At 38.9% G+C, this 26770-nt stretch overlaps 1 protein-coding gene across 1 annotated transcript in view; it reads right to left on the bottom strand.

Moving 5' to 3' along the window:
- Positions 1 to 26770, bottom strand: part of ME1 (malic enzyme 1, NADP(+)-dependent, cytosolic) — a 180651-nt gene that overhangs the window by 20604 nt on the left and 133277 nt on the right. Inside the window, exons 7-9 of the mRNA XM_010565742.1 lie at positions 18904 to 19013; positions 8628 to 8725; positions 6208 to 6321 (exon numbers count right to left, since the gene is read on the bottom strand). Coding sequence (XP_010564044.1) covers positions 6208 to 6321; positions 8628 to 8725; positions 18904 to 19013 — 322 coding nt within the window. The remainder of the gene's footprint in view (positions 1 to 6207; positions 6322 to 8627; positions 8726 to 18903; positions 19014 to 26770) is intronic.

The following is a 26770-nucleotide window of genomic DNA, read 5'->3' as shown; positions in this document are numbered from 1 at the left end:
TGTTTAGGAACCAAAAAGCAGAGATGTACAAGCCCTGCCAAATCCCCACACCGAGGCCTTCATTATAAAGCGACCGTGCCTCCTGATCAAGCCCATCACCCAACACCTAAAGGTGAAGAGAGCAGATTAAAACCAGACGAGGCAACTTGGACGTGGCATTAATAAACAGTTTGTTGTCAACTGTGTGAAAAACCACAACATTTTGAGGAGATAATGTCAATGGTTGGCATTGAAATATACGATTTAGGTAAGAAATGTAATTCCGGTGTTGACTTTAAACCACATTGTTAGAAGATTAGGGCTGTTTATTTAAAGTCCTGTAAAATGTATAAAATACCCTTTCCATGTAAATAAGCACACATGGTTAACAGGCAGGACAAAATTTATGAAGACAATTATTTCAAGAAGATAAGATCTGAGAAGCAGAGCAAGTCACGAACCCACAGAACAACAGAAACAAAATGGAGCAAAACAATCATTCATTTCAATAACAGAGCATGAGCAAAAGAAATCATAAACCATCCAAACTAGGTCACCATCTCATCAGTACATCTAATGTACATGGTGTCAAAGAGGAAACAGTTACACGCTAACAAATTTAACACCCAAACTTTTGGTGGTGTCTCTTTTAGAGAAAACAATGCGAGTATTCCTTGAGCATGCCCCAGCAATCATCCTTTTGCCTTGTCCTCTCTTGTTTTCATGTATTATTGACCAAGTATGAGTAATGCCACAAGTGTTCAAAGACAAATTAATGTGTTTCCTTTCTGCGAAACTTATACTTCACATAGAACAAGATAAATGCAAGATGAAACTGCACAGATTAATTCCCCAGACATCAGAATAACTGACAAAGCAAACAAGGATTGCTTCATTGGGATAGTACATGAGTAAAATAAGGCAGAAACCACTTTAAGTGATTGTGGCTCCTTGGAGATACCCAAGACATTGCATCTTTGCTAAGACACAAATCAGTTTTTTGGCTCAAAAAGTCCTAGCCAGTTGCAGTCAGCCATAAATGAAATTATTAAGGACCAAAGTAAAGAGTCAGAATAATTGGCTGTTGATAAAAAGAAAGCTAGAAGAGGCAGACATAATATTAAGTAGTATATAAAAGTTAACTTTAAAACCATTATCAAATTAGTATCTAGAATAAAATCCAAACTTTTTTAAAAAGTCATTATTGCTAAAATATAAGAAAAATCAGTAACAATCAAACAGTCTGGATGGGATTCAGTTCAATATTAAGATACCTGACTGTGAGCTCTAAAGGCTCTTTCACATGTTATATGAGCTCTGCTGACTGTAATGGGAGCAATCACACCTTTATGGCACCAAAATTCTGCTATCAGTCCCAAATGTCCCCCTTTCTCTTCCATCATTCTCTAAGCTAAGATTGAACCATGTATGTATCCAGCTTTGACCAAACCATAAACTTTAATCAGGGTCATATCCACTGCCAGTTAATTGTTTGTAAGGATCTTTTCAAATAAGATTGCCGGGAATATTCAAATGGGGGAAGGAGGAGGGAAAATGAAAACATTTTAGAGGATTATCTATAGGATTACCTGGGTATCTCCATTCTAATTAATTAGGACCACAGAAATTGGTAAACTTTTGAGGTCTATTTCAGTCCTCCTCTTAGAAAGATCGATATTCTGAGGCCTTCAACTATCAGACCTCAAGTGATGTTCTTGTGCTTGCCATTCAGTTTGGGCTTCACTCAGATGATCTGAAGTCTTACAGGGGATAAGATCACACATCTAATGGACATTTAAAATACAAATCACTCGATTAGACACAAGTATTACTGTGGTGAACTAGAAAGCATAGAGTACAAAACTGTCAAAAGCAACATTGCTCCATGTTGACATACTCTTTAAAATCAAGGATGACATTCATCCCCATGTGAGGGAACTTCATTTGTGCACTAGAGATTATGTGGCATACAAAAATCTAATGCTGTCTTGCAAATTACAGATAAGCTTCACCACAAGAGAAACATGTTTGGCAGCCCAGGAACACTCCCATCAGTCTGTCCATCCTCAGCAGAGAGTGGGGTGTTTCTACTAAGTCCCTTTAAAAATGCCTTATTATTTGTATCATATTCCTAGGCAGTTCCAAGAACCATTAAAAAAAAAAAAAAAGAAGAAAGAAAAAAGAAGCATTTGCAGCACATTACTAAAATGCTCAGACAACTTCTTCCCTGTGAGGGTGGTGAGGCACTGGACCAGGTTGCCCAGAGAGGCTGTGGCTGCCCCATCCCTGGCAGTGTCCAAGGCCAGGTTGGATGGGGCTTTGAGCAACCTGGTCTAGTGGAAGGTGTCCCTGCCCATGGCAAGGGGGTGGAACTGGATGATCTTTAACCTTCCAACCCAAACTATTCTATGATTCTATGGTGAACCTCATGAAAATCCCAATACTGTTTACCCCTTTCTGGCTCGTCTCAGCTACTTGACACAAAAGAATTTACTGTGTTTGAAGTTCGTGGGTGAAAATTTGGCCACTAATATAGCTAAGCATGACACTATGGCAGCTTTAAAGACGACACAAAATGTGTTCACCACGCATAACACATTTATGTATATTTGTGTGATTAACACAATGGGAACACTGAGAATACGGGAAAGAAAAGGAATGTAGGAGACATTACCCATCAATGTGTTCATACAGGTAAATATCTATTCATCAATCAGACAGAATGTGACAATGTGACAGAATTCAGAAATTCAGATTTAAAGATGAGTCCCAACCATTTATGCATAATCTCCAAGTACATAAGAGTGCAAAAGCAACTTTAAAAGTGTGTTTAAATTAAACATTAAAACTTCCATCTGAATGCACTGGGATACTTAAGATAGGCATTTCAATAGGAGTGATATCTGTTTCAAAAAGTCGCGTAGTTCAAGTGGCAAAATTCCAATGATATTATGATCTGCAAACCTTCCTCATCTACCTATGGAGAAAAAATAGTTTCAAAAGATGAAAGCATACTGAACAAATTAAAAAGAAAAAAAAAAAAACAAACAACCCCATACCGATATGAACATTATAAGGTCTCTAGAATGAAGTACAGAACAAAACTATAGACAGTATAACAAACATCACCAGTCTTCATCACCAGCTCTTTCACCACAACATAGCAGAAAACTTGGTCATCAAACTTGGTTTAATGAAAAAAGACAGGTCCCGGGGGACAGGGTGGGGAATATTAACAGGAAAATGAACACACAGCTGCATTTGAACTAAAATTAAAAAGCCACAAAGGAAAAATCAGCTACAAAAGCCTGATAAGTGACTTCGTGGCAGCTTTTGGGAGCGGGGGAAGAAGAAAAAGGTGGAAACTGTTTGCAGTCAGGTCAACAAAAGTTCCAAGGTTATTTTTCTTTGGTTTGCACTGGCTGAAATACTACAGAAAGCAGATGAAAGGAGAAACAACGTTTAAATCTATAATCATGCATTGCAAATTAATGATCAAAGGACAGCATAGAATAAAAATTATATAAAAATTAGTTTAGTTGGGCAAAGTAATAGCTGAGTCTTCACAGATTCTGTTATTTCTCATACTGCTAAAGCAACAGATCAGAATATATCTAGGACTGAAAAGGTCTCCCTGCTTCAAGTAAAACTCTTTTGAACAAGCAGTTTTTGGTGAGGCAAATTTTAAGGGACTTTCATTGAACAGGTTTCCATTGATATACCTCCTTAGTAGTAAGAAATAGAAGTCCGTTTAGTTTATGCAAAAGTTAGTTAACTGGTGAGCTATGCTGTGGCTTGGCAAATCTCACCTTTGCAATAATGAAATGTTTCTAACAAAAGAGTCCCATTGCACAGTTCTCACAAATCTGCCTCATTCTACTTCTCTTATCTCATTTCTAAGAGTCTGGAAAGTCCTTCAAGTCTTGCAGCACTTTTCTGCAATCAGGTAAAGCCAAAATAATTTCCTAAGCAGACCTAAAGTACAGCATTCTCTCTCAGGCCAGAAAAAGAAACCAGGAATAGCTTAATTATTTAATTATTTACTTGCTGTATATATGACTTCCCAGCAGTTAAATCACAAGCTTCAAGAGGCTTATGCTCTATTTTCTTGGGGGGGGGGGGGGGGTTTTTTTTATTATTATTATTTTTATTTTTTTATTTTTTTAGGGGGAACATTTAGCTGCAGAAGAAAGCCAAGAGAGGACTTGCATAGCCCTAGACCAAGGATGGGTTTCCTTATGCCCAGCTCAGGCCCTGCACTGAAGTATCTCCAGCTTCTAGGTCCAGTGGGCTCTGCACTCAAACACACCACAGCAGTAAGCACCCACCCATTCTCAAGCCCCCCCAGGACGGCCAGACAGGGAGACTGGTGCTGCCAGGTCTTCCAGGAACACCAGCAATGACCCGAAACGCGCACCATCGGTTCCCGCTGCTTACATCAACATCTGGCCACAAATTCAGCCCTAATCTAGCTCAGACAGCTGTTATGTCTGGCTATCATGAACAGTTCACAAATATACTCCAGGCAGGACATGAAATTCAGTGGACTGCTTTTTGGACAAAACCCAAATTAAAGCCCCACCAAGAAGAATAAGCAGAGGAAGGGAACTTAGAGGCTGTGTGAGATGCTGATTGGTTTTGGCCCCACTTGAGAGTGCTGAAGCTAGAAGGTAGTGAGGAAAGAGTACAGTCACTGAGTCACTAAAAATTTAGAAACTGTGAAAGGAATTAGTCACTGCGTACCAAGAGCAACAACCCAACTTCTCGGCTGACTAGCAAATTAGCAGCGAGAGGTGTAAAAGAAGCAGGAAGAGGAAACGAGCAGGAGAGAAGAAAGGCTGGTTAACCACCTTGGCTGGACGGACACGCAGCGAGACCTGTTTTACTCTTTTAGGGCTGTGAAGTTCCTATACTTCTACCCCTGTCAGTTTGTTTCCTTAACACCACCAGGAGGTGATTTTAGTTCAGTTGTATTATCTGATAATCCCAGTCTCTGTGGTGGAGGAAATTGTGCAACACACCATTCTTCTTAGGCAACCTCTAGCTTTCAACAGCCACAGAAGACACACAGGCCTTCAGTCATCTGTGTTTGGACACAAAAGCACTTTAAGATTATTAGGTGAAAACCAAAAAGATTAAACACACTCATTAAAACAAACTAACAAACAAACAAAAAAACACCAGAAAAAAATCTGTGCCTTAGATAGTAGCAAACCCTAGCATTCTTCTGTTACCTGATCAGGCTGCTTTTGTGCTTTCTGGCAAGGCATGTCCAAGATGACCTTAATAATACTCTCCCATCTCAATGTCTATGGTCCTACTACCTTCCCTTTAACAGTAGGAGTGAAAGGTGCTGTGGTGCTGTTCAATAAACCAACACAGATACTGGCTGCAGAATGCATGCTCCTGATGCAAAGATATGTGAACTACAAAAGATCTTAAATGTTAGACAGCTAAAGAACACTGCTAACCAACACGCAAGGTGAAAAAGCAAAGCCAACTGGCCTCTCATCCATTTCTTTTAAGTAGCTCACAAACTATTAAATACATAACCACCTTTTAAAACATACCAGTTTCTTTATTCTGGCACATGAAATTCATATGTTTCTTTATTTTGGCACATGGAAGGAATGAGGTAAGGGTGACTGATGAAGTCTCTCAGCAGCTTCAAATTCTGACCAGTGTTGATAGCACTGCAGACCACAACATCTGCAACATGAGCTATATCACTGTGCATAGAAGCTATTTGATGCAATATAACTCAGTTCTTGCAGAAGGATGACATGCTTGCAATGCCAGGAAAATACTCTCTTCAAAAATATTTTTGTTCCTTTTAAAAAATCCTTGAATGCTATCCTAATAATGTATCTATACATCTTTGTGCAAGATTATGCTAACAAATAATAGCCACATTAACATGGGAAATATTAAACCCACAAGTTGAACATTTCTTTCCTTACATGGTTTTTAATGAACTGCTGAAAAATCCACTTAATTATGTGCTCATGCTTAACAGAAATAGAGCAGGAACTCTAAGCATAATCACGCCTCCTCCAAAGTAACATGGGAGTCTGTCATTCATTTAATACACTTTAGAAAAGAAAACCAGCTTGCTACATCAAGAGAGATAAATTGTTGTCATTGCTTTCACAAAGATTACGTTCTTGCCTTTACCTACAGACTGCAAATAACTATCATGATATTAAAGGAATGAGAAAATTGTGTTACCTTTACTATTAATCCCTTTGAGTCAACCATCCATATCCTTTTGATAGCTGTATCTTTAGATACCCCTTCTTTTTCCATAGCCATAACAATGAGGTTTGCTATTCCCAGTGCAGCCTGAAGGAAGGAGAAGAAAAATAGCATATGAAACTAGAAATGAAAGAAATCCCCTGTTCACTTGTTCCCTCTACCCACTATTCTAGATAAGTTTCTTAATTTTCTTCAACAATAAACTTGAATCATTATTTTTTCATAAAGTAAACACTAATGAACTGTTGCTACCATTTGGTAATTAGAAACCATAATGTAGATAAATAGTATAGATAAATTTGAAATAATATATAAAAATCATAGTATAGATAAATCTTAAGATGGCATTTACAGTGTGGACAGCATAATAAATGTTTAAACTCTAATGAAAAATGCTAAAACTAATATTTATTCCACATAATCATCTCAGAATACATTAAATGTTTTTTCTTTTTTTAAATTTTAGTTTGTTCATTAGATTTTTTTTTTGGTAATTTAAACCAAAGGAAACCACACTCTGCATGCCAGAGAGTAAAATTCAGTCCTAAAAGATTTTTTGCTCTTATCTTTTTTCAAAATGTCCATCAAGAAGGTAAGTCTCCTTTTACCTACTATTTATGTGTTTTGTAACTCTAGACTTGACTGTGCTCCCAGTGAAAGCAGGGGCAAGAAAAATTCACGTACCAATATTTTGCTGAAACCTGTATCATTCTTACTGGATTTTATAATATTTCATCCAACAGATCAAATGTCATCCAGGTACAGATTGATAACAGGCAACAAAATGAGTCAACAGACCACTCAGTGTTTCTGATTACCAACTCATACACATATTTCTGGGGTTGATTCTGTTTCTTGTTCTCCGTTATTCAATTTCACTGAGAATCAAGTGAGATTACCCTTTTTTAGTTAAGAAATAAGTAGTTATATTAGGAATGAGCTCCCATGGCAGGGATGATATCTACCATTACCTCTTTGCAGCAACAGGCACACTGACAATACTAACAAAAAAAATAAACATTAGACTGTGGATTCATCTGTCTGTTGAACATGGAGCAAAACCAGGGGAAGGAACTTCAGAGAGACAGACAGGCTTGATGTACAAAGGCAGTGACATGCCAGACATGGATGCAAGTCATTCTGAAAACTACAGACCTGATCTCAGTAGCAGCAAATACTGAATCAAATTAAAGATATCTGGACTACACAAAGCTGGATTAGTATATTGCACCTACAGGGGGGTTTGGTGACCATGTGTCCTGGTTTCAGCTGGGATGGAGTTAACTGTCTCCTAGTAGCTGGTACAGTGCTGTGTTTTGAGTTCAGTATGTGAAGAATGTTGATAACAGTGATGTTTTCAGTTGTTGCTCAGCAGTGTTTAGACTAGAGTCAAGGATTTTTCAGCTTCTTGTGCCCAGCCAGGGCACCTGACCCAAACTGGCCAACAGTGTATTCCATACCATGTGACGTCCCATCTAGTTTAGGAACTGGGAAGGGGGGGGCAGTGATTCGCTGCTCGGGGACTGGCTGGGTGTCGATCGGCGGGTGGTGAGCAATTGCCCTGCACATCATTTGTACATTCCAATCCTTTTATTACTACTGTTGTCATTTTATGAGTGTTATCATTATCATTATTAGTTTCTTCTTTTCTGTTCTGTCAAACCGTTCTTATCTCAACCCAGGAGTTTTACTTCTTTTCCCGATTTTCTCCCACTGGATGGGGGGGAGTGAGTGAGCGGCTGCGTGGTGCTTAGTTGCTGGCTGGGGTTAAACCACGACACCATGAATAATATTTTTCAGAAGCCTGCATGCGGTTGTAGGCTTCATACAAGAGATGACAGCTAGCCACATTGTAGATAAGTACAACCTTCACTTGAGTGTCACTTAGAAATTTATACTGAAAAATTTGTATCAAAAAATAATGTGCATTAAAATCTTCAGAAATGGATGGTCTTGACATGCAGAATACTGAAAAACTATATATAATAGCAGGAAAAATCAAAGGGGCACTGCTTCTCACTAAATAACACTGACTCTGGTAAACACATTTTATTTCATTTCTCTTTGGTGGCCTGATATATTTCCTCATTTTTTCAAAAAGTTTTGTTTGTTTATACTGAGAGCAGTTCAACAATTTACAGGTGAAGAGCTGAAACCTGAAGTTTTAAAAAGAGAACAGATGTCCGCAAAATGTCTTATGAAAAATACAAGGCTTGAGCAGATGATCAGAGATTTTTCTGTAAGTTTACATATGAATTAAGAACCAACTTTCAGCAGGTGTTAGTGATCATTCTACCCATTTAATCTTCTTGTTAACTGGATACATATAACTTGATCAAATATTAAGTAAAATCTTCATAGTACAATTTTTCCTGATGTATAAAAATACATACCTCTCCAGCTCCCTGGAACAACACTGTGTGATCTGATAACCTGTTCTTGGTGATACGCAGAGCTGCAAGAAGACCTGCAACTGCCACAGATGCAGTTCCTGAAATAAAAAAAAATTAATATATTTGGTTATTCTGGAAATAATTACAAAGCATTACATTTTCAATAATTCCACAGCATCTTTCGGCTAAAAGATAAAAGTACTTAGGGTAGCAACAAAAAGTTCAGTGGAATTGGAGTTTGCTCTACTGATTGATTGATTCTGCTGGGCATAATGGCTGGGGGATTCAAACTATTACAAAATATTCTGGTTATGACCTTTTTCAGAAGGAAAGGGTGTGAGACCCCAGACAGAGGTATTTTGAAGGACTCCAGATACTGAAATTAAGATACTGGTCTCATTCTTCAAAAAGGTGTACTTCAAATACAGTAAAAGTCAAGACTAAAATAAAACTTTATTTCTCATGAGGAGGTTGTCAGAGTAGAAGAGCAAACTGTGAACATTTACAGAGAAGCTAAGCTAGCTGAAACAGTAAGGCCAGCTTATTTAAGACACCGACTGTCCTACCGTGTCTGAAAGCCCTCAGGACTCCAGTCCACTGTGAAAGGGGTTCCAGCTTAATAGCATCTAAAACACTGGAAGTGCCTTTTAAATCTATCTTTGAGTTATGCCACACTGGGACAAAGGCTAACATTTAGTTTTATGATATAGCCTGTGGAGGGCTTTCTTCTCAAAATCAGAACCACAAAGAATGAGATACCTGTCTGTCTTTGACTGGAAAGATTTTGGTCCTCATCATGAGAAACACCTATTAATAAAAAGTAGGGCAATAAAGGGATCTCAAGCAGGCATCTAACCCAAACCTGTTCACAATGGCAGGATCAACCATATTGCTGTGATTTCTGACAGATCTTTGTCTAACTTGTTCCTAACACCTCCTTTCACATATTCCTATGATCTCCTCAGCAAGCTATTCTAGTGCTTCAATACACTTCTTGTTGAAAATTTCAAATCTAAATGCTGCTGCTGCTGCTGCTTCTTCTATTTTGGCCTATTGTCTTACCTACCACTGGAAAACCTGTTCTTTTCTCTTTGCAAAAAGGCATGTATTATATTTGAAGACTAACGGTGTCCCAACCTGCTTTTCTTACTGGAACAATCCCAATTCTTCCACTCTTTCAGAAAGTTATGTTTTCTAAACCACTTAGCACTCATTTCTCTCCTCTGGACTTTATCCAGCTGTTTCTTATCTTTCTTGAATTGCAGCACCCAAATCTATACACAACACTGCAGCTGAATCATTAGCCCTGCTGAGTGTAGCTGTCACCTTCTGTTATGCTGAAGAAAGTTGTATTTAGTCACCAGGACCTGATATCTGGCTCTTCTGATCCAAAGACCAGTTACTCCTCTCCAACAAAGCCTACTGGAGGGGGAAGGCCTTCTTTCATGGATTACTGACTTCAGGTAACAAGCTTGTATTTTTCACAAATGATCATTGTCACTGAAGCCCAGGCACAGGGCGGACCAAAGACAGTCAGATTCCTTATTCCTGCAAGGAACTTGGATCCATTAAATACTGGAAAAAAACTAGAAAAAAACCTGAGAAAGTGTATCAGTTTTCAACAAGTTCACAGAACCCATAAAGACATCCTGTGGACAGGGATATGGTAGCGAGGTAGATGTTGCCAGCAGAAAGGTTGTGCTCAGTGTGTCTTTTTAGAGGAGATTCCAAAGAACCAATAGTGGACAGCGTTGATTTCAGCAGGACTGAAAAAGCTGTATCAGCCACTAGCAATTAGGTATTGGAAGTGGTAAAAAGCGTTTCAACTGTCTTTGAAGATTTATGATGCCTACCGGATTCAGAGAGAGCTGAACCACAGGGAGACTAACATAGGCCCTGAGATATTCCCAGAACTGAACAGGGGGGACAAGAACCAAATTCTTCCTTCTCCAGGCAGCAGCTGCCACTGACTGACCCAAAGATGAGGCCATAAATGATTTTGGAAGCTTGCCAGCAAGAACTTACAAGGAGGAGATCTGCTGGCTCCTGCAATTCTGTCCCTGATCACTGCAGCCCTAACTGCAATTGTCTACAAGCCACCTGGTTGCTTTTGAGGGGAGAATTCACATTGCTACTGATTTTTCCTTCAGAAAAATTATGAAATAAGTATGATCAGCCCTCCAAAAGCACGTGGGCCAGAATCTGCACGTTGGACATTTGCCCTCAACGTGCAGCTCCCCTGAAGCTTTTGCTATTCGCAAGTCTACTTTCTCATAAGCAAGGTGAGGTTTAAAGCTGGGATAGCAGTAATCTCTACATTACACTCAAGGGGATGCTCAAAGCAGGTGTTTGTATTGCAGGCACACAGAGCATTAAGTTTCAAATACATGTAGCTAAGGAACTAAAAGAACAGAAGTAGTAAGAAGTCTGGTACTGGGTAAACCTCTCCTTAAAAGACATCGTTTGGGTGTTAAAGCCTGAGTTTGAATCTGTGTATTACTTTTTCAAAAATAAAAGGTAACACTTAGTAAAATTTAAGAACACATTTTAAAGTTAGAAGTTGCTTAGAAAGTTACTTTTTGAAGTAAATCCACCTGGACAGTTCAAAAACATGTGTCTTTAGAACTAAAAAGTTTGTTACGTGCTTTTGATTATGGCTTTTCCCTTCAATCACAGAAACACAGAACACCTTGTCCTCAGCCCATTTAATGTTTAGACCATACAAATTTGTCATTTTTATGACTTATTCTGAGAGCTGAGATCATTTACTCTCTTCTCCCTCATTTCTAAATAAAAAAAAAAATTTTAAAAATGGTTCCTCTGAAGCACGGCTTTGGGAACAACAACCATCAGGCTGAGACACTTCCACCCCACAGTACCGAAGGGCTGGCTTGTTTCTTCCCCAGATGAAATTAAGTCTTCCTCTGGTGAGTGCCAAATTGGCAAAGACCAAAAATGGCAAAAGAGAGAAGTCAGACCGCGCTCTCAGTTTCCCTTGGTACTCTACCAAACAATCCTCGTAACTGGCAATAAAAAAATCCCATCCTCTCATTGGATGCCAAATTCTTTCTTCTATTTCACATTACACAGCTGTGCTTGCAGTGGGGGAGAAGGAGGAAGCCTCCATAATGCAGCTTATTCCTAAGACCATCAATCTGGTCTCCTGAAAAGCAAAGCTGAGCTGGAGCACTGTAAGGTCCTGTTTCCAGCCCTTGAAGACAGAAGTTGTGGCCACCGCAGCACTCTGCCCTCATCAGAGGACTTCTCAGAGAGCCGGGGAAGCTGTTCTTCAAGCCACTTTCTGGCGACAGAGACAAAATGAAACACCATAAATTCACAACAAATGGCAATGCTGGGATCTGGTTTATCTTCATGGCTGATGTACCGTTGCTAAGTTTGTTAGCCAGAAAAATGGACTACGCCTAAGTATTACCAGTTGGGATACTGCTACAAACCCTATTACAATACCACCTTCTGTTTTAAGGAAAAAGAAGAGACATATGAAACATGAATAAAATACTGCATTGAATGTCAATAACATTTTGCATTGATTATTTACATGGGATGTGAATTATCATTACCTGTGTGTTCATTATGAGGGTGATTCAGAACAAAGGTTATAATAGCAATATATAAAGACTTAAACATTGCATTTTTCATGAATCACAATTTGCACTGAAGAATTGCTCTAAAACTAGTATTTTAAAAGTACTCCACGTCAGTTTTATTCAGCCATTTGACTCTAAAAAGCATAACAACCCAGTTTATTAGATTACTGAGCCCACTATCACTGCTGCTGGCAGCGGCTGTCATCACTCCTCGTCAGCAGCTTCCCGTATTCCTTCCTATTGAAAGGGGGGGCACCGTCAGCGTGAATAGCAGATCTGTTTAACCGGAACTGCTCTGACTAATGGCATGACCTTAAATTTCACCCTGAACACTGACCTGAGTTTTTTAAAAGAATCAAAATGTGATTCACATCCATCTGCCAAAGCCTAACCACTTCTCGTGGACATTACGAAGCAGAAGCAGAATTTCACTGCTTTTTCAACTGTCATCACTATAGGAAGGAGAGAAATGGCTTCGCCTCCCTCTCCCACAGAGCACAGGTTAAATCCTTTGTGTGCAGAATAAGATAGACATTGTTCATGGACATGATTTTGAAAACCGATTCTATTTCCCCCAAATTTCTAGAAGAATAACCACAGCGAGTTTAACAAAGGATATCTTTCTAAAGCAGTGTCAGCTGCTGTGACAGCAAACACTTCGTTAACAGTTTTCTAGGAAGGCAAGTCATATCTTGTAAAAATATGGTAGATGTGAAATTTCAAAGTACACTATTCTTTATCAAGTCTTTGTTTTCTGTCCAAGGTTCTTTAGCCTTACTTGTTACTGTAAACTGTACGACTGAGCATGAACATGTTAAAGGAAATCCTAGAGACCATGGCCTTTTGGGGCTGGCACATTATAAATGTTTTGGAGCACAGAGTCTTCTTTCAGCAGATGCAACAATTAAAGAAAAAAATGGGAGGGAAAAGCCCCAAAATATGAGGAATGAGAACTTAATTTTTATTGGATGTAGTTTAATTTAAATTAGCAAGAAATGGCTTACGGTGCCGAAGCATTTGTCCATTATTTAAAGTTTCAAAAAATAAAACTTGTAATCAAGTATTAGTAGTTCCTTTATGTCTTTTTCCCTACCTCATCTTAAAAAGCTAGCGAACAAGAAGAAGGGAGGAATTTCTGCAGTATATCCTAAAATCTGAGCTATTCATTCTGGACTAAAAGATTAGGAAGTGGTAAAAGTGAAATTCATATTTCTCAATACACAGCATAATAGAAATCACATGTTAACATGGCCAGTCTTCCAAAATAACACTGTGCCAGGAAAAAACTCATCCCTCTCCTACACTTACTGGGAAAAAGGTGAGAGTAAAGATCCTATCTCAAAGGTATAATCTCAATTGCTAGTGAGATAAATGCTATGGCTGTGGGTAGTTCAAAGGACCCTCTTTTAGGAGATGGAGCTCCTCCTTCTTGCCATGATCTGGCTTTTCAAAGCTGTGTATGCCCACTGCCCCGCTCTGCAGCTGCAGCAGGCAGGCAGTGCAAAGAGGGGGAACGGCTCTAGTGAAGAAGACACGGAGCCTTTTTAAAAGAGCAACCGTTTGGTATATCTGAAAAGGGATCCAGAGTCCCAGAAGCACAGGGTGGCTGAGGCTGGCAGGTCATCTGGTGTGACCCCCCTGCTCAAGCAGGGCCACCTGGAGCCCATTGCCCAGGAACATGGGGTGAATGGATTTCTTTTTTTAACCCATAATGAGCAAAAAATGAAACAGAAGAATACTTGTACATACACGTACTTGTATATGCACATACTTGTAGATACACATGGAAAAGTATACAAAACCTACGGTGAGGGATTTACCTGAAAGCATACTGATCTCAACGTAAATTTACCACTGAGTAACAGAGAGGCCATATCCTGAATATACTGGAAGAAAAATATACTTCACATAACCCTACAGTATATGTCTTTATAGGATTTTTTTAATTGTTTTATTCTAATAAATAGAAGCAAATGCCACTTCAGATTATGAAAAAGGTTTTCTAGTTTGCACATAATATCAGAATTTGAGATATATGATATCAACACATGAGCTATTACATGTCATTCAACTTTGCATTTTTCAAATTCTTAGTCAGAGGATGAATTGGAAGCCCCATGCCCAACACAGCCACAACAACAACTCCCAAACCTTCTTCACAATTTGATTTCAAGAACCGGAATTCCAGGTACCAAATGTATCGTTTCCAATGTTAATGTTAAAAAGAATTAAGTCTTAAAAAGGAGAATGCTTGTGACAGAAATCCTGATTTCTGAGAACTGCACTGATTTAATGTTAAATTGGTCATAACATAACTTCCAGGTAGAAGTTTCCTAATTATTTAAATGGCAGTCCACACATGTAAGATGGAATAATAATCTTAAATTATATGTGCTCTACATTTTTATTTTAGGTCTGTTTCTTTTCATATAATTTTGATGCAATTAAACAGCACAGCTGTTAAAAACTAATGACATCTAAGGTCATGATGGATACCGAAGTTAATTCCAATCCAGTGCAATCTTTCCGTGTAAATATTTCTGTTGGCATAAAATACAGGCTCTGTGTCCATAATGGAGGAAAGCATTGCAACTGTGGGCACAGTGAAATGGTGCTATAACACTAGAATAAAAACAGTATTATGCTGCACAGAGAAACACTTATTTTATGTAGATTGGCTTATTCTGCAGAAGTTTGTCATTGCCAGTTGAGACAATTTTAAAGTACAGGGGTGGGGAAAAAATCAAAACAATTTAAATAATTGAAATAATTGACCTCCATAGAGGCAGCAAGGCTAGAGAAATTTATGCTACTATTTCAAATTTATCACTGTCAGCAATGACTACAACCAGCTACCACGTGATAAGCGCTGGGAGACCCACATAAAACAAATGCATGGCTCCCAAGACTTGCAAACTTGCCTTAAGCCACTGACTGTGCTCAAGTAGCAAAAACTCTTTCAACAGACACACCAAAACCAAGATGGGTGTGGAAAGGGAGTGCTACGGCACCCTGCTCTGCCCCAGCTGGGTTTGACAAGGGGCCCGAGCCAACCCCACTTGTGACGGGGATTTCAGACACTGCAATCCTGGACTTGTACCTAGGACGACTTCTTTAACCAATTTTAAGAGATTTGTTTGACATCCCCGCAGCAGGGCAGGGAACAGGTTAGTTTCTCCAAGGGGATTTTCAACTTCCTTAACTGTGAGTCCTCACCCTGCCTCTTTCCAGCAGTGATCAAATCAGAGATCCCCACCCTGATAAACACCTTTGTTTGGCAACACAAGACCCAATTCTTTTTCAGGAATCGGTCCATTCCCAGGCAGAGGTTGGAGAAAAAAAAACAAAACAAAAAACCACTTCTCATGTCTTAAAGAAAATTCCACCCTGTCCTTATGATTCACCCTTCCTAAATATATTGGAGAAGACCAAAGCTAGCAAGCTGATCTAATTCAGCTATTTCTAAATGTTGTGAAGCTTGACACTGCAATATTAATTAATATTTCTCCCCTATAGGAAATTATGATCAAAAATCCTCCCAATTTTGAAAAATGCTCTCTAATAGTTAGAGAAAACCACATAAAAGTATTTGTTTTGAACCTAAGGCTTTCACTGATTTTCATTTCTGAAAATCATATTCTATATGTTTCGGGGGGGGGGGGGAAGGCAAGCTGATTTGTGGTCAGAATAAAACCAAACAAGAATCCAAGGAAAAAAGTGAATATTTTATCCCCATAGCAACATTATTGCTATTGTGGTTCTAAAAAAAATATTTAGAAAATATAAATATAAAGAAATTATCATAATTACAGAGGGAAAAAATTCACCACCCATCCAAAAACCAAGATGCTTTCTAGAATGATAAAATAAGAGCAATTTTATTATTCCAATACAGATTTATAGCAGTTGGTCAGAATCCTGTTTGCCCTTGTTCCTGACATCTTGAGTACAGAGAGGGGACGCAGATAAAGTTACAAAGCTTTTTCCGAAGTAAAGGATGTGACCATGCTGTAGCAGGGGTGGAGACAAAACTGTTTCCAGAAATCCTTAAATATATCTATAGGTGACCCTTAATGGCCAATCTTCAGTGATTTAATACGATCAGTGTTTTGGCAGACACTTTTTTCCAAATGTTCTGCAATGGCGTCAATTGGGGCATGCTGACACCCTGCAAATAGCTGCGAGCTAACAGAAGGCAACTGCATTTGTTCAACTTACTACTTGCAAACGGGTATTCAGCTTGCCATATTTTCTTTATCTTTTATAGCATCTGGCAGGAGTCAGGATCGTATATTAGGTTTTTTAGATTTGAGGTACTTAAAGGTCCTCATTGCATCGCTAAGATATATAGGAATCCTTTGTCTGGATATCCTATGGCAGTGAAAAAAGCCTCAAGTTCTTCCATGAAACATATTAAACATTTCTTTCAACCATTAAGGTAGCATTGGCTTGACAAATATTTGGACTAGGAGAAACTATGTTTGAAATATCATGTAAGCACTGTCTTCAGAAGATGATGGCAAATCAGATGCAATGTTGTGTTTGCTTGCTTTTATTGGCCTGACGCTACTTGTCAGCTTTACTGCTCTAGGGGTAGAAAATGCAACTTGCATACAGAGAAGGCCACTCTTTCAAGTAACCTGGAAAAAATCATGCCATTTAGAAAGTGAAAATCTCTAAGGTTTGCTAAAGAAGTTAGCACCATCTATCCTCATTAAAGTTGTCAGGTGAAAGAACCTTAGGGTTTATAAAGCTGTAATAGAAAGAGGGAGAAAAGATCACTGGATCTATGTTTGGGCTGTTGTTATTCTACCGCCATAGTACAGGGCAAGATGACATCCTACAAAAAAAAAGATACTGAAGGTATTTATGGGGATATGATGACAAATGACAGAGATCAGAACAGACTAAATGCATCCGCTTTCACCTCTCGGAAGCTATACAAGCATTAAGGCTGAAGATCACCCAAAAGTCCCAGACATCACTTATGAAAATATTGAAAGACCCACAAACACAAATTAGATTGCAGAAACTGAATAAATTAAAAGACTGCACGCGGCTACACTTCTAAGGAAGACCAATAGCTGCTACAGCAGCTCAGCCAAAAGCCAAATGGATACCTTCCAACAGTTTTCAATGTGAGGACACCTAATTCCAAGGTGCATGAGAGAGAATGAAGTGGTTTTAACATACATCTAGAGACACTAAAGACTTTCTCAGCTTAGTTTACCGATATTTAGTACACTTTTGCCAAAAAGCTTTCCTTCCATTTCTTTGAAACTAAATTCTAGTTGAGTCTCTTTCTGATTTGGGGTGAGGACTTTTGTCCTGCAAGGAAAGAGAATTCCCTGTGGGAGCTGGGTCTCTAAACAACTAGGGACACTTCCAGATGCTGTTTAGTCTGCTGTATTGGACTGTCGTAGCCATGGCTACACTCAGACCCTGCAGGGTAAGAAGCACCATGCTTCTTACAAAGGGAAATGACATTTTACAATTAGTTTATTTCCCATCTGGGAGTTTGTCCTCCATAATCTGTTTCAGATGCAGGAGTAAAACTCAGCCAGGCTTGTAACAGAAACACAGTTCATGTGGCTAGCCAAATCCCTAACATCAGAAAGACAAGGCCTATTTGAATCCACTGCCATGCGTTGAGTCCCTGAAATAAGACTTAGGTCCCAAGAATGACTCAAGAATGACTTCTGGAAAACTCAAGCTCCTAATGCCTGGCTTAAAGTGTCACTGCAAACAGTTAGAAACGAAGACAGTTAAACTCCCATTTTTGATCCTGTCACTGCTGAGGATCTCCACGCACCCATGGAAACATGAGGGGTAAGAGGCAGCTGGGTGCCCAGGACCCTCCTTGGGTACCTCTCTCCAGCAGTTCATCTGACTTCAGTCTCCTCGCAACGATGGGAGGCAGTGCATTTAACTGCCCTAGAGAAAGTTATTTTCCAGTGCCTTTTCCTGACAGGAAATAAGGCAACCCAAGCAGCAGGATCCGCCGCTTCAGCCCTGTTTGTCTGTCTTCTTGGGAGGGAAGGGACAAGATGTCCGTCTAGATTGAGCACTGGGGGAATCCCCCTTGCTGACATTTTCTATCCTAGATCTTTTCCTTTTGCCTGCTGCTACAAATGATTCAGATGGGAAAGCAGAATCAGGGGGATAATTTCCCTCTAAAATTGAATGCAGCCCTGACACTGCAAGGAAAACTAGAAGGATATTTAACTGAGTTGTCAGTTTAAGAACTGAAACACAGTTTGACATTTATCAAGCAAGCTCCCTTACATGGAGGAACAGTGGAGCAGTTGCCACTGCAGTGACAAAAAAACTGTCCAGGCTTGAGCTTTGACATTTGCCCAAAGATCTGAAGTTAATAATTTATATGGGAGAGCCATCCACACACTAAACTGTTAAAAAAAAACCCTGAAGAATGAACATCTAAATAAAGCATGAGGCATAAATGAGAGCGGAAAGGTTAAGAACAGAGACAGCTCTCCAGAAACCCATGCTGAGGAAACCCACGGCAAAATGTGACCTGTACTGAACATCTTCAAATATCACACGAAAGCTGATATACTTTTTTCCCTCTGGTACATCAATTAAGATTCATTTTTCTGGCTTGTGAGCATCACAAGAGTGAAGAGAAGAGAAGGGAAAGAGTCTGTTACCTTGAATGTCATCATTGAAAGTACAATACTTGTTACGGTACTTATGCAGGAGGCGGAATGCATTAGCATTAGCAAAATCCTCAAATTGAATGAGGCAGTTCATGCCATACCTAGAAAGACAAAAAATTGTGCATTACATTAAAAATAATACATAATTGTTTATTAAAAAGCTATTAACATTTGCAGTCAGATTTTGAATACAAGTATAATACGATTTATACATCTACTAATATTTCTGTTATATTCTGTATCTTTACATTCGTATAAATTATCTAGAAGACATATTTAGACTACTAATATGCTTGACTCAGTTCTAAGTTAAGAATAAAGATGAGGCGAAAAGGCCTTCATCTCTCTGCTGACATCTCAACAGAAATCTTTGCTGAGCAATCAGCTAGTGAGCAAAAAAAATTGGTCCCAAAAGGAATGGAGTAAAAAGGTAACACATTCAGAACATGGATTTTATTTTATTATCATTATGCAGGTCAGCAGCATGACATCACTCAACATGATGCTTAACCATGCTTATTATAAAAGAGGTATTGATCAGAAACATGGTTAATCTAACAAATGATAAATATGTGAGAACACTTTAAGGAAGGAAAGTGATATCTGCAAATGTGAATCGAGTTACACTTGGCTAACATACACTGAAACTTTGGGTATATGCAGAAAAGAGTTTATCTACATTTCTTACATCTACTCTTTCACTGGATTGTCAAAACTGATTTTCTGGTAGGAATACTAGATGTTTCTTGAACATTATGCTAAGAATCAGTTAACAAGCACTTCAATGTTTTTGCATCCTTGTAGCTCATGAAACAATTCAAATTGACAATTCCTATAGTCCTTTGCAATCTCTATATACTATATTTTGAAAATATAGTATGCAGTTGCATCAGATTAACAATTTCTATCATTTACCTGCTATGACTATCTAAGTCAGTTCAATGGCATGGGTAAGTAACTTTTGATGAACCTTGTGGTAACAGTCTCAAAGTTAATGCCAATCACTACATTTCTTGGAAACAATTTACTGTGTTACCTTGCTGCCTTGGACTCACTGCGTACCAAGGCTGCACTACCAATAGGGAGCAAACAACAGCATTTTTCTAGTACAAGTAGGTGCCTATGTCGACTTCAACAGGCATAAGGCATCTCAAATACATCTAAAAATTATTGAAGAGAGGAACACAGGTGTATTTTTTTTTTTTTTTTAATAAGGAAATGCCAGGCTCCTGGCACTAGACTCATATGCAATACCTAACAAGTAAAAAAATTGCCCTGGTGTGCCAATAAGGTTACTCCTAAAATGAAAGTTAATAATAAGTTTAATTAATTTAATATTACTACTATGCATCCTCCAGTCCTTAGGTGCATTTCATAATAGTACTGTCTCTGGATTCCTTGCTTAACATTCCCATACAGCATTTTCAAATACTTTCCTAAAGCAAAAACAAAACAAAAAAAACCCCCACAAAATCCTCCAAAACACTGAAGACATTTCTAGACAAAAACTATGTAAAGACTGAATTCAAGCTCACAGCACATTGGCAACAGGGAAAAAGAAAATAAAAAACCCAAACTTGAATACTGTCAATCTCATGTGGGGAAAAAAAAAGTAAAACATGACAAGTTTAAAATATAGGATTAGTACTAAAACTGTCTGTACAAGTTTGGATCTGGAAATATCACATAAACATTATCCCACCCTGGAATAATATTACAAGAAAAGTTCTTTAAAAAAAAAAAAAAAGTATTTTAAACTTAACTAAACCTGATGGCAATTTGCACAGACTAAGGAACCATTAAAACTTTTTTAAAATATTGCATTAAGGTGTTGCTATGAAATTATTAACACTGCGGTCTAACAGGGCAAGATCTCAACAGCCCTGTTTGAGCTAAAGGAGGATTTTCCTTATCTACTAACAGCACAAATCCAAGAGAGACAGTCAAGTACTTCCAGCTTCATCCAGAAAAGCAATACATACGTATACTGAGCAGTTCAGTATAAATAATCTACTCTAATGTTAATTGAGTTTTTCTTTAAACCATACATGTGTTTGGCAACCACGTTAAGCAAAACCATCAATATAAAAAAAAAAGGACAAAAATTCCTATGACTAAATTAATTTCCATGGAAATCGCATATTTACAGCCTTATTACAATTAGCCAAAACTACTGGGATTCCACTGGCAGGAATGGTAATCCCTGCTGAAAATAAATACATCTTCAGGTTTTATGGAAAAACCTGCACTTCTTCAGCAGCATAATGACAGGCAACTGTTTAAAAGAGAATTTGGTGCGTCAGTAATTCAGTACAGTAAATCACAACCGAGTTCAAATAAGAAACTGGAGATACTTTTCAATAATTAATTTAAATTTCTAACCTGGTTCAGTATCTCATGTGAATATCTGTGATTCCATAAGGGTCCAGGAGCTGACAATTAGATAATAATATGAAACTAATGAGATTAACACTCTGGAATCCTGGAGCCTGGTTAGAAGTGTTTCTTGGATGTCATTAAGCCAATGTCTGTTTCTTTATTTTACCCTATATAACATTCCATTTTCTCATCTGCATTTGATTTTTCTCCATTTTTTTACCCATTGCGTTTGTAGACACAGATCAAAACTCCCTGTGAATTATATTAAATCAGTGTCCCTGTAGAAAACACTAGTCCTATACTGGGCACACTACCCATACTAATTCTCTGAGCAAGATACCATGGCTGTTTAATTAAAATGGAAAAAATGCAGGCAGTCTAATTCTGGGCCTCTGAGATTTTGGTGTTACAGCAGAAAAATTTCTAAGCAGCATTCTTATTCATTGCAAGTGTTATACGTGACACCCAGTAAAAAACCTGAGACTTCAGTGCTGCCCATGACCAGCAGTACCTCATAAGATTTGTGAAGTTTGAGGTCTATGTCCTCAAAAAAATCTAATCAAATCCAGTCACTGGATACCCATGATAGACAAGAAAATGACACAGTGTTTCTCTGCTTGCAGTATTCCTGTTCTCAAAACCACTAACAGATGAGACATACAGATGAGGTAATACAAAACAGTTAATCTCTGGCATTCCAGAAAATCCCCTTGCAATCACGAATTGGCTCCAAAGGTGCCACACGGTTCTGGAAGCAGTGACCATACGAAAACAGCCACCAATCCTTCTATGACTTCCACATCTTACTATCGCAATCACTTACAGCAGAACGTTGAGCCAAAACCTAAAATGGTGTTCACAGCCAACAGCTAAGTCCCACTTTCCTCCCCGTATCACTCTGCAGTAAGCTTCCACCCCCATCGCACTCTGATGGACGGGTTTAGGTTGTGGTTTCTCCATATAAAGGGAAACTGTTTGAATCAACCCTCATGAAAGCAGAGCATGTCCTGCCTGTTTGCACCTCATACCTTATATTGTCATTGCAAATTTTTGGTTTGGAACTGCACTTCTCCATAGGTGGGTATGGCAGACAAACAACTGCTGGATAAGAAGGGAACCAAGCACTTTATTGCCTGCGGTCATCAAATCCTGTTGTGCCTTCCAAACTACTCAAATTCCAGCAACTGTAGACCACTACAGCACTCTAATTCATATTATCTTTCAAACATTATGGAAAGAGAAAACAAAGCATAGAGCCATCCTAAAGCATGACAATCTTAACATCTGTCATCACTACTTGACACAGATATGGCACAGATTGACTTCATTGAGTTTCCTCAGGTGATACAGACTGACTGATCAGGTAGGTCCAGAAGCAAGGAACTGAGATTTGCTACAAACGAAATCATCAGATTTAAGAACACCATTGAATGGTTGTGGTTGACTGTTACAGGGGGCGTGTTAAAAACAAAAGGCCTGCAGTTGAGTGCCAGCAGCTCCAGGCAGGACAAGAAGATTAGGAGGCAAAGTTACAAAGAACTGTCATGATAGAAAACGCTCTAAGAGATATTTCCCCATATTTTAAATGTAGTGGACTACATATCATTATAGTGTGAAATAAGGGTGTTAACCTGTGTACTGCTTATCTAAGTAGCTAAACATGATCATCACATACCTTAGGAGAATCTCACCTTACTATTTGAAATTTTAAGGCACATACATTTAAAATGTAACCTAAAATCCTTTTAATTTTAATGTGTCACCAACAATAGAGTCACAGGAGCAAGCAGACATTGCACACGACTACAATGCTGCAAACATGAGTCACATACAACATATCATGCTTTATCACTTGCCCAAAACAGAGACAACATTTCTCCAGCTATCACTACTCTTGACCAGGGATACATAGGGGATAACTGGGGAAATGGGGAAACACGTAACTAACATGCATGTTCATACTGAAAGGTGGTACAAATAAACAAAAAGAGAACCTATCCACTGGATATCAACTGTCTCAAGCAGAATACTTAAAGAAATGATGGATCTAGTCCTAGACTACCAAAACTAAGAAATTAAATGAAAATCTGGGAAACAGTCCTCCTCAGTGTGCAACCATAACAAATGCCCTAGTGAATTCTTAACTATTTTCTTGCTCTGGAAAACATTTCTCTGATAGCAAAAGCTTGGCTTGAGTAGCCTGGCTAGGACTGCTGGATTCTTGCAGGCAAGTATATTGTAGCTGTGAATTCCTCTCTTCCGCGTGTTTGGGATCTGTCACTGTGGTAGCTGATTAAACATATATAAATCATCCATAGAAAGTGATAAGCCAGATCACTGTTCCCCCTCATAAATCCTGTTTTGTCACCCACATTTTTATTTGTACTTGGATCTTAGTCTCCTGCTCCAAGTCATACAGACAGTCTGAATCAGGATCCAACCAGACAGAAGTTCAAAGCCATCCTTCCTTTTTCTGTTATGGACAGAAAATACGGACAAGAGTGGTGGCAAGCATGCAACATAAATGTGTCATCAAGTATGGGAGACAAATGCTGGACAATGGATTAAAAAGAACTGCCCCACTGAACAATGTGTGGTTGCCAGAAAACACTGTTTCCAATACTTCTCCCAATTTACAACATATTTTATGTGACAGTTGTAGTTTAGTTTTCCCCATTTATAAATAAATTTATATTCAATTGTCTGTGACAACAATGTTAATCTTTCAAACCATTCTACAGATTATATCTTTATGTAACAGGCTGGAGAAAAATGTCCACAGCTCTTTAACCATCCCTAATATACCGTACTAGCATTTTGGCAACCCGACGCTCTTAAGAACCTCAAACAGGGAAAACCCTCAAGAATCCAGTGGGAGCTATAAAAGTTTGGGCATAATTTTGAATTCAAACCATATGATCAGTAAAATCCATGCTTACTTCTACAGCTAAGAAATTTTTCTGGAAATATATTCGGATCATTTGTTCTTACTGCCAGCCATTGTTTTGGAAACCTTCCTAAAGGAACAAGTGGTTGCTTTTTAGGTTTTTAGAACTTCCAAAATCCTATTTGACTATTTTCTTTATTCTTATGGGCCTGGAACTGAAAAAGCCTTAGAAACCATCAGAAGTGGTTGCTGCCACCCATTCCTAAGAAGGAGCAAAACCAAAATGATAGCAACATTCGCGTTCTCTCCCTTGCCTCGTGCGTCACGCAGCCGCTCCGCCAGCCAGAACCATTTATAGTGCACCAGGACGATGTGGAAATCATCTCCTTCCTTCCCACTCCAAATGCTATCAGCTTGTTCATTTCCATATATCCCACTGCTCAAAACGGATTTAAAGCATAATGGCCACGGCTAGAAACTCCTCTTTGTGCCAAGGCTTTCATGAAAGGATGCCTTCCCTCCTGACAGCTCTTCTGACCTGGATGCCTTCTCTTCCTGCTCTCCCCAAAGCTATCTGTGACTTCATTTCATAAAGCAAGTGAACTGCTGCAATGAGGTCATACATCCATCCCAGCACCTCTTCCACTACAATTTTAACCTGCTGGTTAAATTCAGCCGAATTTGACCGAGGGGGATAGAGTTTTCCACAATAATTGCTATGGATATGTTCTGTGGAAAAAGATGGCCAAGATGAGAAACCCTCCAGCAAGCCCCACAGCCACTCTGCAGCAGACGTTACTACTCATGCTGCCTGTCGTAACAGCCTGATGTGCTACAGCTGCACAGGACAGAAATCTGTCCAAGGTGTATGCAGCTCTAGCCAGTGCTACAATGCAAATACCTTCCCAGAATAGGTATCGTTAAATTACAGATCACTTTCTCTCTCTCTCCTGAATTGGACCAGCAAGTTGGAGACAGGACATTCTTCACAGGAAGAGATTTTCTAACGAACTTAAACTGTCAGCATCTCTGCTTTCCACATGAATGACCCTATTTAAATTTCTTCTTTTTTTTTTTTTCCCCTGCAGGCAGCCATTGTTTTTATTTTATCTACAGAAAGCATTTACTTTCTTAGGACTATTTTTCATAGTCATTTTCTGTTTCCAAACCAGTCCTTGCCCCAGTGAGCTCAGTACATACCCAAACTAGGCATGGGTGCAGGGGAGATGGCAGCATTTAGCACCCACCCTAGTACCAGCAGCAGAGCCTTGCTCCATTCATGTTCTCCTTAAGGCAATATAATTCCACAAAAACTTTCCATGTTACTATTCTCTGGCACAACCACAGTGCTACAGTGTCTGCAGTGCAGCCCTGCTTTGCACCAGTGCTTCTAACACTCCTCTGCTTGCTCTTTCCCTCTCCAGAACAGGTTTGGTGTTCATCTCCATGGCCTTTCTGTCCCAGAACGGGCTGGAGATGGCTCATAATTTCCCCTTTTTTTTCCCCCGGCCAACGGCACTGCTACTTGTGTGCACTTTGCAGGTCTTGGGAACAGCCAGGTTTAGGAGCAGAGCCGTGCTGAATTAGGAAGATCTTGTGGTTGGTGGTCGTAGAAGTTGTTGCTCATAAGCAGACAAGCAAAACCAGATTCTCTGTCCACAGTCAGACACTATTTACATAAAGGGCTTATCTTATGCATAAAGGTAATTAAATATAAAGCATTTGTGGTATACTAACATAAACAATTACTACAAGAAAAAGATGGTCTGTTTTTTTAACTCAATTTTTCATCAGCTTGGTTGCATCACACTTTGTAGTGAGGACTACTTGCTTTTTAAATTGCAGTCTTAGAAGTCCATCCTACTGAAACATGAAGTTGAAAACACTTCTAAACATACCCTAGTTTTTGTGCATTTTCAAAGTGCTGTTAAAGGATTAATATTGACAGTCACTAGAGAACCTGAACTAGATTTCTTCTACTCCAATAGCTGATTGAATTAACTACAGACGTGTCAGGGCTGTAAAGCATAAAGGCTGTGAAATAATTCACCATAAATTACCATTGTTGTAAAGATTCATTTTTTCTCATTGCAAAAATATTTGTATTTTATTTTGGATTTAGATATTTGTTCTAAGGTACTTCACACAACAATGTTGTCAGGAACTGGGCTTGATCAATAACTTTGACTTTTCCAGTGCGGACCTATAGAGTCTTGTAACAGAACTACGAAGGTTGGTGTGAGTGAAGTGTGAATGGAAATGTATGCACTACTGGAAGCAGCAGCAAACAAAGGTGAAAACAGTGGTGCGCATGGATAACAAAGGACAAAATTGACCGCAGGAAAATTAAAAACATCTCATTTACATCAAGACGAGCAGGCCTGAGCTCTGGTAAGGCCACAGCACAGCCAACTCTTGAACCAGGACCCTGCACCTTGACAACAGCAGAAGAGCAACTATAGCAATTCGCTACCACGGCACATCACATATGCCACTCCTTATCCTATGGGCACAGCGAGAAGTTGTATTACAGTCCAAAGAAATTCAACATGAGGATACGCAGACAAATAGACAGCAGACTTGCCTAAAATT

The sequence above is a fragment of the Haliaeetus leucocephalus genome, unplaced genomic scaffold, assembly GCF_000737465.1.
Source record: "Haliaeetus leucocephalus isolate CR32 unplaced genomic scaffold, Haliaeetus_leucocephalus-4.0 Scaffold195, whole genome shotgun sequence".
In the NCBI taxonomy this organism is placed as follows: Eukaryota; Metazoa; Chordata; class Aves; order Accipitriformes; family Accipitridae; genus Haliaeetus; species Haliaeetus leucocephalus.
This window is presented reverse-complemented; position numbering and strand designations above follow the sequence as displayed.